The sequence below is a fragment of the Grammomys surdaster genome, unplaced genomic scaffold (genome assembly GCF_004785775.1).
Source record: "Grammomys surdaster isolate TR1022 unplaced genomic scaffold, NIH_TR_1.0 126176, whole genome shotgun sequence".
Lineage (NCBI taxonomy): Eukaryota > Metazoa > Chordata > Mammalia > Rodentia > Muridae > Grammomys > Grammomys surdaster.
In genome coordinates, this window is record NW_021620983.1 from 3,986,170 (window position 1) to 4,000,308 (window position 14,139).

The window sequence follows — 14,139 nt, forward strand, 5'->3', positions numbered from 1 at the left end:
ATACCATACCCGTTACCATACCATACCATACCATACCATACCATACCATACCATACCATACCATACCATACCATACCATACCCGTTACCAGAGATTGTCATTCCGTTCACGGGTTTCTCAGTGTATTGGATACAGTAGGAGAGGCAATTGTTGATGAAAATACCCAGTCTGAATTTTAGAGAGTAAGTAGGTTAGAAAAACAGAACAGACAAGACAGAAAAGAAATGGAGGCCAGGCAAGATGTCTCAGAAGGGAGACGTGAGTTTGATCCCTGGGGTGCCTATGAAGGAAGGAGAACCAACTCCCATAACCTAATCACTGACTTCCACACACCCAGCAGCAGCTGCTGCTTGTACCCACCCATGCACACACGCACATACACACACAAATATAATTAAAAATAAAACTTAAAGGTCCAATCAGATCACAGTTGCTGAAGAATAAGAGTGATTAGGAAGAATGTGTGGCTGGAATGTCTCACCGAAAGCAGAGAACTTTCTCCCAAACTACTAAAGATAAAAAGCTGAAGACCAGATGAACATTACAAACTCATAGTTCAAAAAGAAACCATCTATCCAACCAACCTAGGTTTTTTGTACAGACTTCTGAAAGAGAATGCTTTAAAATGTAGGCATTTTCAAAGACACCGCAGAAACATTGCCTCACGGCTGATTTGCTTTAAAAAAAAAAAAAAATGAGAGGATGAGGCCACCGAAGTCAGTCTCCAAAGAGAACAGCGGGACCAAGCCTGCAGGCCAAATGGGCAGTGGTCCTGACACCACCTTACTTACAGTCTGACAGCTTACAGTCAATCGTAAGTTGTGTGCATTGGTTTTGCTTTGCTGGAGTAACAAGTTGCCACCAACTTCACGGCTTAAAATAAGCAAAATAGCACCTATTTTTTTAAAAAAACAGTTTACTATACATTTTGTGCGAGAGAGAAAGGGGAGGGGGAGAGCATGCACAGAGAGACTAAAGAACAGCCTGTGGCATTCCATTTTCTCCGTCCACCGCACGGATTCCAAAGATCAAGCCCGGTATTCAGGCTTGGCCACAGGTGCCTTTTCCTTCTGAGCCATCTTGCCGGCCCTTACCACAGTTCTGAAGGTCATAAGCCTGGGTTGGTTTGCCTGAGTTTTCCAAGCATCTGAGCTCTAACCTGAGGCTCTGGTCGAGAACCTGGTATCGAGCTCTTCCGGGTTGTTGCCAATGCGGCTCCTCTGGCTTCCGGATGGAGGAGCCCACTTCCTGGCTGAGCGTCATCATGGAATCTTCTCGGTGTTAATGCGTGGGCCCCAGTACCACCTCCAGCAGCCGATCCCCGAATTTAAGGATTCATTGGATTAGAGGCCTATTGGATAACCTAGGATTCTCTCTCTCTCTCTCTCTCTCTCTCTCTCTCTCTCTCTCTCTCTCTCAAAATCTACAGCTTTCATTGAAGCTGCAAAACCTTTTCCATCTTTCTTTAGCATATTCGCAAGCCCCAGGAGTGACGGCTACCTCTGCAGCTAACACAGCACTGAAGAAAGAAAATGAGAGAATTTTTTTTTTTAATTAAACACTATACAGCAGCGTAAACTGAAGTTGTTTTCATGAGCACGGGGAGGAAGCCCATCCGTAAAGCAGATAGAACCTCTCAGGATTCAGACACTTGCTGCTTGACAGAAGAGAATTAGAAACTAGCAGGCCCTGGGCTATAAACCTCAGGACCTACTCACAGTAACCCACTTCCTCCTCCAAACAGCGCCATCAGCTGGAGACCGAGTGTCTAACCCACGGGACATTTTATAGTCAAACCATAACATATACCCAAAGAGATGAGTCACAGCCTCCACTTTCGGGACGTATGTACATACATTAAACATTAAGCTATGGATGAATTATGAAAATGCAAAAAGCAGCCAAGTGTTCAAGAGTGAGTGAATCGGTATGAACTGGCAATTTACCTCAAGGGAACCCATGTGACCAAGTCAAGGGAAAAACAAAAGGAAACTTCAACATTTTGTACTCATGATGCTGAAAACATTAATTCATCCCAAAATGAAAGGTTGACAAGGATGTGGGCAATGGGGGCGGGTGCAGCTTGGGCGTTGGTCCTAGGAGAGGTACAACAACATGGATTATGCTCTCATGAGGGAATCTTTATGGCCGCAGTTCAAGCCTGAGGTAGGAGTGTCAAAAGGGAATTTGAGAGCATTTAAGAAACTAAACAGAGCTCGTCACCATGCTGCGGAGTTGCTTTAGTCTCAGAAGGAAGTTGCAAAGAAGAGGAACGCGGTGATGGCAGATTGGAACTGTGCAAAGATTGTTCTGGAAGCTACATGAAGAGCGTTCGGAGGAGGCAAAACCGGAGAAGCCTGCTGTGGTGCTGTCACAGCGTCACACAGATGAGGGCCTGAGGACAGCAGCCACGCAGACCGAAGGACAGACAGACGTGAAGGATGCTGGAAGAATTCATCATCGAAAGTCACGAGGTGAAGAGGGAAAGGACGCCATGCCAGTTTTGGGCAGTGATGCAAGTCGGTTCACGCTGGTCAGATGAGGTCAGAGGCACCGCTGGGGACTTGTGGAGAGAGTTGTTCCATGTTTACACATACTGAGGCCGTGTAAAAGTTGCTCTGCAGTCACCTGCAGTCCCAGAGCTTAGAAGGCGAAGACAGGAGACCTCCCATGCAAGGTTAGCCAGACTCTCTAGAAGAGCAAGCTCTGGGTTCAGCAGGAGCGCCCACCTCAAACAAGAGGAAAACTGCCAACACGAATCTCAGGCCTCCACACGCACGCTCATGAGCACAAGCAAATACACATGCCTCCCACACGTATGAATGTGCAAACTCATATGCATGCACACCCTCTACATATATGTTTACAAAGAAATTACCTTTGTTTTCCATAACATTTTTTAAATTCGGCATTATAGATAAGAAATTGTGGGGAAATAGACAGAGCAATGTGACCATGTTCTTGTCAAGTGCTTGGTATGTAAGACTTGTGGACTACTGTGGCCAGCCAAGACTTGTGAACTATTATAAACAACCAAGAAACACTGACACTGTGCATAGCTCGCCACAGTTATGTCCTGACCTTCAGCTGTGTTGCAAGTGACACTGAAATATGCAGATGTGTAAATGACATAGGCCCTGCAACATACTACGTTCTCAATAAAAGTTAGAAGCAAAAAAAAAAAAAAAAGAACTATCATATGTGTGCATAATATCACGTTCAGAATTATTTTTAACTCACAGTGACTGTTCATCCTCGTGGTCACTTTATCAGAAAAGAACTATGCGATTTAACTTTCGATGACAATACTTTGACTTAACTTTTATGCAGACGGGTGTGTGCCTGCCCATGAGACTATGTATCATGTGCATGTGGTACTCATGGAGGCCAGGAGAGGGCGCCAGATCCCCTGGAACTTATTAGAGGTTGTAAGCTGTCTCGTGGATTCTGCAAAGGAAACCCAGCCCCTCTGCAAGGGCAGCAAGTGCTCTTATCCAGCAAGCCTCCTCTCCAGCCCTTTGCTTTCCTTTTTGTGTATGATGTCATGTCTTCTGTCCAGAGCTAAAAATAGAGAAAAATCATAGCCACGTTTTCCATGATCAGAACCAATCAGGCCAAGCCATTTTCCTTAGGTTGCAAAATACACAAGTTGGGGGGGCCATGGCGAAGGCTCGGAGGTTAAAAGCACTGGCTGCTCTTCTAGACGGCCCAGCTTAGCTCCCACGCACCTCACTACTGTCTGCTATTCTGGTTTCTGGTCACCCAGTGTTTACTTCTGAGCTCTGTGAATACTGTATGCATATAGTTCACAGACATGCACGCAGGCAGAACATCTGTGCACATAAAATAAGAACAAATCATTAAAAATTCCTCAGGCCCTCTGTAGAGTCTTGCCTAAGAGAGTCCATAGCTTGGCTGTTCATTACTCAGGCTTGGTTAGCTGGTTGGTTGGTTGGTCTCTTGAGAAGCCTCAGCTGGAACAAGCTGCATAGACTCAACTGACCTTCACTCTGTGGCTTTCCTGTCTCCGTGTTCTGAGCGCGGAGATGACCAGCATGCACCACGTTACTGGGTTCTCACTGTGGGCCAGAGACGGTTCCGTTCATCCCCACCTTGTCTTCATTTCTTATTTTCTAGTTCTCTCGGAGACATTAAAGTAGCCGAGGTAAACGTCAAGGGCTTCTTTGTGAGGCTTGTTAACTCCTCCAATGAGAAGGAAGTGGCGATTGGAAACCACATCCTCCAACAAAACGTGAACGGACACGCCGTCTCCTTGTACCGGTTCCCCAGCAACATCACACTGCAGGCCAGCTCCACGGTGACAGTAAGTATGATCTGAAACCATCATATTCTCAGAGTGACATGAACATGCTTCAGCCGGGAAGACTGTGCATGGGAAACACTGTGAGCTGGGAACACAGTAACCAAGGATACAATGATGTGTGACTAGTGTGAGATAGGGGTATCATGATGACATACAGTGACCTGGGAACGCCATGAGCTGGAAGTAATATAGACTGGGAATACAGGGGCTGCAAATACCAGAGGCTGGAAATACCAGGAGCTGAGAATACCAGGAACCAGGAATACCAGGGGCTGGGAATACCGGGGGCTGAGAACACCAGGGACCAGGAATACCAGCAGCTGGGAATACCGGGGGACCAGGAATACCTTGACATGGAAATACCATGTGTTGAAGATACACTGAATTGGAAATATCCTGATGTAGAAATGACAGGAGCTGAGAACCGTATGAGTCGGGAATCTCATGATCTGGGAAAACTGTGAGCTAGGACTGCCAGGGTCTGAGTTATGAATACCATGAGCCAAAAGTACAGTAAGTTGAGAGCACCACGAGCTGGAAATGCCAAGATTTGGCCAGGATTTAAGAATATGGTAAGCTGGGAATACTGCGCGCTGGGAAAACCAGGAGCTGGAATCACACGGGTTAAACTCGAGCTGGCAATATGGTGGGCTTGGAATGATCTGGGTATACTGTGAGCAGAAAATATAATGACTTGGGGGACAAATAATCCGGACTATGGCATGAGTTGGGAACACCATGAGCTGGGAATATTGGGAATACTATCAGCCGGGAATATCAGGATCTAGGGAGAACTGTAAGCTAGGACTGTAGGACTGCCTTGAACTGAATGAACACCATAAGCAGGGAATATCACGAGGCAATGTGGTGAGTTGGGAATAGCAGGAGCTAGGAACACTGGGAGCTGGGAACACTGGGAGCTGGGAACACTGGGAGCTGGGAACACTGAGCTGGGAACACTGAGCTGGGAACACTGGGAGCTGGGAACACTGGGAGCTGGGAACACTGAGAGCTGGGATCACTGGGAGCTGGGAACACTGAACTGGAAACACTGAGCTGGGAACACTGGGAGCTGGGAACACTGGGAGCTGGGAACACTGGGAGCTGGGAACACTGGGAGCTGGGAACACTGAGCTGGAAACACTGAGCTGGAACACTGGGAGCTGAGAACACTGAGCTGGGAACACTGAGCGCTGGGAACACTGGGAGCTGGGAACACTGAGCTGGGAACACTGGAAGCCGGGAATACTGTGAGTTGGAAACACTGGGAGCCAGGAATACTGGGAGCTAGGAACAGTGGGAGCTGGGAACACTGAGAGCTGGGGACAGTGTCAGAGCTGGGAACACTGGGAGCTGGGGACACTGAGCTGGGAACAATGTCAGAGCTGGGTCCCTATAGGGAAAGCTTCCTCTACCATCACCCTGTGGTTTGGCACAAGTGGCCTCGTGGATACTTATTCTTTGTATTAAATGTGATTTTGTGGTTTGCAGTACCGTGGATTGGAGCCTGTACTTGGCTCGCCACAGCTTTCTTCCATGTAGTAAGCAATCTTATTCTGGCTTGTCCTCCAAAGAGAAAGTCCTAAGTCTGAAAACAGATTCTTAAGAGACAAGCAAAGAGACGGTCATCTCAGAGAGCAGGCACTAAGGAGGTCTCCTGCCACCCCCGTCCTGTGTCCCTCTGAACCTCGGTGTCTGGCCTGTAACAATAAGTTGTAAGAGTGTGTGTGTGTGTGTGTGTGTGTGTGTGTGTGTGTGTGTTTACATGACACTGAGATGCAACCTCTCTCTACAAGTTCACTTTTGCAAACCACAAAATCAAGATACAAAAACGAACAAGCAAAACAAAACAAAAAACCTCAAAGATACGCCCTAACGTTCTAAATAATCTTACAGTATGCGGTTGGTCTGCATTTGTGTCTATCTATCCTGGATCCACTTGTAATCCACAGGCCATGGGCTAGATGGTTGTTTAAGCCGTGTTTAGTCACTGTTAGCATTACATTATATTTTAGAACAACCTAGAAGCTCAGATGCCTTTATAGTTCCAGGTCCTCAGGAGGCTGAGGTACAAGAATTGTGTGAGCCTAGGCGTTCCGACCAAACCCAGGCAAATGCCTTCCCATCTTTAATGACACCGAAAACTCAATCTGTTCAGAAAGATTAGTAACAATAGCACCATCGCATGTGGATCTATGTGGAACCCCAGTAGCATTTGTCAGCAACAAACTGCTTTCTCTAAGGTGTGGGCAGCAGCATCAGAAGCAAAGCCACAGCCACCAACGGACTTTGTTTGGGAGGAACAGAGCAGGTTCCGGTCCAGTCCGGACTGCACGACCATCTTGTGCAACCCCAGTGGTGAGGTGAGTGCCAACACGCGATGATGGGGCCACAGGTCCCTTTGGCCCTCGGTCCTGCTCAGATTCTGCACTGCATAGCTAGAGTCACCCCCAAATGCAGCAGCATCCTCTCTTCCGGTGTGCGCCCAACGCCCAAGGGCGGTCATGGTGTCCCGAGTTTCTGTCTCCCATCCCTCCCCAGGGTGCCCCCTGCTGGCCAGCTGGAGTTGTGGCGCCCTGAGCTTCTGAAGGCTGCGGCAGATTCAGAGTCGCGGGTGGGTTTTATTTTCGATTTAGTCTGGAAGTGCGGGAAAATGAAGGTAGTGTACACAGCCATCTCTGCTCAGCTATTCATCCCAACAATGTTTCTCGAGATTCTTGCCTATGCTCTAGGCCGAACTATGCACAAGGGATGTAACACGGAAATTTGATCTCGGCGCCTACAGGGTGCCGAAGCTAATGGAACGGCTTATACTCTTAATTTGAAACGACTATCTTCTATACGGAAAAAAATGCGTTAGTTAGAAACAGTTTTCTTTAGACTTTTTTTTTTTAATTCTTGTCTTTAATTCTTACCCGTAGACAAATTTGCTAGGCCGCAGAACCGTTGACCCTGCCCCTATAATACATACAGCTTGAGATAGCCCACAGACCGGCACTGGTGAGCTCAGCTAGGAAGCACTGGGCAGCCTTGACAACCTCACAAATAACACCGTTTAAATGCAGACCAGTGCCCAAAGCACAAGAGGACACTCCAGATTCAAACCACGACATCTACTGGAGACTACCTCCTCTTCAGAGTGAATCTCTACGTTCATGCCGCACCTTTGGGTTACATCCCGTTGGGAAAACCCAACTGTGATAAAGCAGTAAGCTTCTTCAGCTAGAAAAATACACCCTTAATAAGAAGGCCAGGGAGAGCCTATGTTCACCTGAGACCCTAATAAAAACATACAGTTCTTTAAAACAAGAAACACACACACACACACACACACACCATTCTTACCTCAGTGAGGCTAATCCTTCCCCTGCAATTTCAAGAAAGGTTTTCCTGGAAAACCCCATTCCTGCTCGTTTGCTGAATAAAGCAGACAGCTTTACCAGAACCCAGGAACCGCTCTCCAGCTTTGCCACAGACCAGTCGAGGACAGTCTGCGTCTTATGGAGAAGTCTCAGAGCCATCCCTCCCCTCCACCTGGCACAGCCACACAGACCAGCAAAGGTCTCTCTCTGGTTCTCTGTAACACTTGCTTTATGACAGACCACAGGCAGATGACATTATGGATTCTTTTCACAGACAAACCTAAAGTGTGACTTAGGCCATACTTTGAACCACCTTATCCTAAGTATGACAATAGCCAATGGCCAATACAGCCACAGATGCTGAGGAGTGTGATGAGGGGGGTTTGCATTTCTTCTGCCTGCAGCCTTGTAGGCAGCCGTCATTCTGATTGCTCCCTGAAGATATGACTCTGTCCTGTCCTCACTAATACACTGTGAGTCTGGGTTTTCAAAACAGGGCAGGATGCTCTCAGTCAGTCACGCTGGAGTCACAGCTTACCCTCCCTCGGTGTCTGGGACTTTGTCAGGCCCTTGTTTTGTATTTAAGATCCAGGTATGGAGCAGTTCTCTCCTGCACCATGGGAGCTCATGGAAGGGCAGGTTAGAGAAGTCACAACAGATTTGACATGTGATCCAGAAGTCTTTCTCGACGTGGGTATATGCCTAGAGAAGACCCCATAGCGTAAATATGTCTAGAGAGTGAATGGGCTAAAAGCACTTAAATGGCATTGTGTCTGAGATTTTCTTTCTTTTTTTTTTTCTTTTTTTCTTTTTTGTTTTTTTGTTTTGTTTTGTTGGGTTTTTTGTTTGTTTGTTTTTTCGAGACAGGGTTTCTCTGTGTAGCCCTGGCTGTCCTGGAACTCACTCTGTAGACCAGGCTGGCCTCGAATTCAGAAATCTGCCTGCCTCTGCCTCCCAAGTGCTGGGATTAAAGGCGTGCACCACCACCGCCTGGCGTGTCTTGAGATTTTCAAAAGTAAATTTCACTTGTGCTTGTCACAGATCTGTGATGTGTGTGTGTGTGTGTATTATAGTTTTATACATAAATACATAAATGTTTATTAATTCTATAATTAGTGTTGGAAACTTTAAAGCACAATAGAATTTATTTTAAAAATAAATTCTAAGTAAGCTGGAAAGGCTCACTCCTTTAATTCCAACATTCTGGAAGCTGAAGCAGGAGGTTCACCATGATTTCTAGAACAACCCAGGCAGCATAGCAAGCTCCAGACCAACCTGGGCTGTAGAGTGAGAGCCTATCCCAAACAAATGCGTGATACCAAAACCAAATAGCACTGCAATAGGCTATAGCCGCAAATACATACATCTCCCACAGTATTTGAAATGGAGAACTCTCTTCATTCGTGTTAGGCCATTGCCTGGTACACTCCTATCCACTGGAAGCAAGCCTGGGAGAAGCTAGAGACTGACATTGAATTTGAAAGGTGCTCAGTGGTGATTCCGTCGATGAGAAGCCACATGTTTGGGTGGACAACAGTATCTTCACCTCCCATAAGTAAGGAAAAACAAGAACCAGCACAGAAAACGCCCTCCCAAGTCTGCCCTGTTCTCGTGAGGTAAAGAGTGTTTTGCTTTGCCTATGTATTCAGTCTTTCTCCCAACAGTAACTGAATGTGTGGGAAGGACTGGCGGGGAAGGGCAGATGGACCGTCCATCCATCAATTAGCCATGGTTAATTAGCCACTGCTCTTTAATTAAATGCGGTGACACAATGAATGCTCTGCCTCCAAGGTCTAGAAAAGGCATTCTGTTTATTTATTTAATGCTTTTATGATTCATTTTTATGTGCGTGGGTATTTTGTCTGCACCTATGTCTGTGTACCATGTGCATGCAGTACCCACAGGGGCCAGAAGAGGGCATCTGGGAACTGGCGTTGCGGGTGGTTAAAAGCCACCATGCTGGAAGCTGAAGCTCTTCTGGAAGACCAGCCAATGCTGGTAACTGATGAGCCAACTCTCCAGCCCACTTTTGTTTTTTTAAGTAGGCTTTCTCTTTAGTTGCTACTGCATAAATTTCCTTTAAAGTTCAAGCTGGTCTTTCTCTTGTTATAGAGAAAAGGAAATCCCGCCAACCGTTTTACCCAATAAGAGTCCTTGGTGCCGAAACCCCAACACCTCTCCACATCCGTACAGTTCTCTGATTGACTCATGTGACTCAGACATTTCTGAAAGCAGTTCAGGTACACAGCTCAAGCCTCAGTCAACCAAACCCAAACCAGACCCAGGTAAGCCAAAAGTACACGTGTTATGTGAGGGGGTGGGGTGGGGGTGGGGGTGTTCTGTGTGAGGGCGGGGCAGAGGGCGTTCTGTGTGCTGAGTGTTAAAAACTATTCAGACCTATGTGCCAGACTGTGTCAGCCTCTGTCTCTGTAACAAATTCCTGAGAGAAACAGTTCAAAGAAATATATTTATTTTGGTTCACAGAAGGCTGGGTAGACCCAGGTGGTTTTACTCGAGTTTTACCATGACAGAGGGATCGTGGAGAAAAATCTGTTCTCCTCCTGGTGACCAGGAAACAGAAAAAGGGAGCAATTCTCCTGCCTCAGCCTCCTGTTATAGTTCTTGAGGGCTGGTGAAAAATACATCCTGCTTTTTAAAAACTGGTCCTACGTGTCAGGCGGTGACAAAAAACTACCCACCATTCCCCAGCACACCCCAACAGTGAGCCCAAGTTGTTTTTCTCGTTCAGCCAGGCGTCCTGTCCTAAACAGAACTGTCAGAGATGTTTGGGGGGTTGTTATGATTTGATTTGTGTTGTGTGTAGTTTTTGCTACCCCTACTTTAAACTCCGGGTGGACCATGCTACCAGCATGCCCAGAGAATACTGGATCCATGGATGAAAAACACAGACATTCACGTAGCTCAGTTTCAACCTGCCTTATTGGCTCATTGGCTGGGCTCTTCCTTCATTGGCTGTCTTGCTTCCTTCTTTTCACTCCCAGCTCAGCATCGTAAATCTGCCCTCATCGTAATCACACTTCTAATATCCCACCTGCTACTCCAGGCCCAGTCCGGGAAGCGGCCAATGGCCACTCTGCCCGAGATCTCACAGGGCTGATGGCTCCTCCCCCACAAAGCATGGCAAATGCCCTTTTCCTCTCCTGCACCTCTTCATTTGCCTGCAGGGACCCAGGAGTCCCACCTCTTCCCTTCCGTCCAGCAATTGGCCCCTGGCATCTTTATTGATCCATCAAGAACCAATTGGGGCTGGGCGGTGGTGGCGCACGCCTTTAATCCCAGCACTTGGGAGGCAGAGGCAGGTGGATTTCTGAGTTCGAGGCCAGCCTGGTCTACAGAGTGAGTTCCAGGACAGCCAGAGCTACACAGAGAAACCCTGTCTCGAAAAACCAAAAAAAAAAAAAAAAAGAACCAATTGGGGAACAGGACCTCAGCATTAGAACCACCCCATACAAATTTGATTTCAGAGTCATGGCCTCCTAGATGTCCCAGAACGGCTTTAAACTCTTGAGCCTCTGCCTTGGCCTCCTGAGTGCTGGGATTATAGGTGTGCAACCCTGTGCACTGTTGTCTGTAACTCTGGTTCCAGTGGGCTTGCTGCCCTCTTCTGTCCTGCAAAAACGCCAGGCATGCATGTGGTACACACACTGAAAAAAAAATTCATACATGTAAAGTAAAATAGTAATAGTAAGATTTAACCACTTACCTCCTGGAAATGTTAAGAGAAAACGATAGTGATCTCAACTGATATAAAATACGTACCTTATAAAATGTAATACCTATCCATGAGAGGAAAACCCTTAAACATTAGAACTAAAAGGAGTTTCTTCAGTCTGACAAACGACTATTTGTATCCTAAAATCCTAAGGTGTGCTCCTCCAGCTGCAGAGCGAGCGTGACTCTCATGATGTGCCTTGTGTTTAGCGTTACACCAGAGCCCAAGTATAAAGAGACAAGGAAAACGGAAATTCTTGCATCCTGTTCCCCCATAACTCCATAATTCCTTTCTTAGTAACTATACACGCTGAAGGGCATGTCTGTTTTGCCATGACATATGGGAGCTGGATTGACTTATAATACTCCCACACTGGAGGCGTCCAGTTTATCACCCATCAAATAGATGATTAAATTTTGACATCAGGAACAACACCGAATGAAGCACGCAATGGCATTAATAAACACTGTCAGCATCCTATCGAGCCAAACGGTCCAGACAAAAAAATTATATAACACCATGCATATAAAATTCAAAAACTTAACCATGGTGTCAGAAATTGGAAGAGTCATTTGTGACTGAAAAAAGAGGCACTTGTGGAATAAGGAGTGTACTGGTTGGTTTTGTGTGTCAACTTGACACAAGCTGAAATTATCACAGAGAAAGGAGCCTCCCTTAAGGAAATGCCTCCATGAGATCCAGCTGTAAGGCATTTTCTCAGTTAGTGATCAAGGAGGCAGGGCCATCCCTGGGCTGATAGCCCTGGGTTCTATAAGAAAGCAAGCTGAGCAAGCCAGGGGAAGTAAGCACTCCTCCATCACCCCTGCATCAGCTCCTGCCTCCAAGTTCCTGCCCTGTGTGAGTTCCTGTCCTGACTTCCTTTGGTGATGAACAGCAGTGTGGAAGTATAAACTAAACAAACCCTTTCCTCCCCAATTTGCTTCTTGGTCCTGATGTTTTGTGCAGGAATACAAACCCTGACTAAGACAAGGAGAGGTTCCATTTCCTGACCTGAGTGGTGTTTGCATGTGTCTGTTAGTTGTTCTCACGAGTGCAGTCATGATTCATGAACTTCCCTGTACCTACTGATACTTAAATTTATTTATTTTTAATGTGATGACAAGAACTGGGCCGATAGCTCCGTCAGTAAAATGCTTTTCTTGCAGGCACAAGGACCTGAGTGCAGTCCCCCCAAACCCCACTTCATAAAGCCTGGCATACAGTGACAATGTTTACAGTTCCAGCTGCAGACATGGAGACAGATGGAACTCTGTCTGGGGCTCATGATTCAGCTGCTCAGTCAACCTGTAAGCACCAGGACTATGAGACATCTGGTTTAAAAAAAAAGTGTATGAGGATGTCACCTGAGGCTGACCGTGGCCTACACATGCACCATGTGAGTTCATGGTTACACACACACACACACATATACGTGGACAAAAATGCACACACACAAGCACCAAGTGAGTGCATGCATACACACACAAATACACATCCACAAACACACATACATGTGCACCATGTAAGTGCATACATGCACACACATGCATGCACAGACACACACACACTTTTGTAAGTTGATGACAAAGAAGGAATGGCAGGAATGCAGAAAGAATACATAAGTGCACGTGACCTCAGCGAACATTACTGATGTGACACTTACTTAATAGAAAAGTGGCCTTACAAATAAGTCAAAGCCGACCACTCCACTATGATGTGATGATTGATAATAACAACAACAACAACAACAATAATAATAATAATAATAATAATAATAATAAAATAGTTTGTAGCTCAGTGATTTCCAGGCATCCCTCATGGGTGATGTAAAACATTGTTCCTTTGAGATACAAGACCCAGAGCTCCAGAGAAACCCAGACACCAGGCTTTGAAGGATAAGACTGGTTTTCACCTCAGCTACAGCTAGCAGAACCACGTGACACGCAGCATTCTGAACAACAGAATAAGAACTGAAATTCTAGACACAACATTCCCTTGAGGTCCTCGGATTAGAAGCTTGCCTGCGTCTTCTCTGCGGCATGGTAGCACAGGCAGAGCTGGCTCAGATGAAGCCCTGTGCTGGGGTAGAAGAGTCACCTCGTAGCTGCACACCTTGAGGGTTGTTAGCCAAGACACTGAGAGTCTTGTTTAAGCCGTCATTAGGGTCGGATTGTAGCGTCTGGGCCAGGTGACACGCAAAGCTGGAGCCACTTTGCATTTAGTTTCAGACAATGGGTTCCTGGTAAAAAGAAGACAAGGTTCACAGATAACTGACATTATTAAGACAGATACAGGGCCAGAGAGATAGTTGAGTTCTAAGAGCACACACACACATCTTTTAAGAGGCAGACAATTTGAACATAGGACATGAGTTGTAGGTGGTAAGCATTGTCCTCTTCCTATATGTGTTAGTTGCCTGGATTGTTCTTAGGGGAATAATACGGAAATCTTTCTGTGCTCGCCAACAGTTCAGTGACGGAGCCACAGACATGACGCAAAGGTGGTGAAGAGTTGAGTGTAGGTGGTGAGGGACAAGTGTGGCAGGTGTGCTCGTGACCTTCTTCACAGATGTGGCGGGTGTGCTCGTGACCTTCCTCACAGGTGTGGCAGGTGTGCTCGTGGCCTTCCTCACAGATGTGGCAGTTGTGCTTGTGACCTTCCTCACAGGTGTGGCAGGTGTGCTCGTGACCTGCCTCACAGGTGTGCCAGGTGTGCTCGTG

General features: G+C 46.6%; 1 protein-coding gene across 1 annotated transcript in view; it reads left to right on the forward strand.

Annotated features, from left to right (window-relative positions):
* Positions 1–14,139, forward strand: part of Lmntd1 (lamin tail domain containing 1) — a 29,012-nt gene that overhangs the window by 10,224 nt on the left and 4,649 nt on the right. The window contains exons 4-7 of the mRNA XM_028757539.1: positions 4,138–4,324; positions 6,568–6,687; positions 9,097–9,302; positions 9,799–9,971. Coding sequence (XP_028613372.1) covers positions 4,138–4,324; positions 6,568–6,687; positions 9,097–9,302; positions 9,799–9,971 — 686 coding nt within the window. The remainder of the gene's footprint in view (positions 1–4,137; positions 4,325–6,567; positions 6,688–9,096; positions 9,303–9,798; positions 9,972–14,139) is intronic.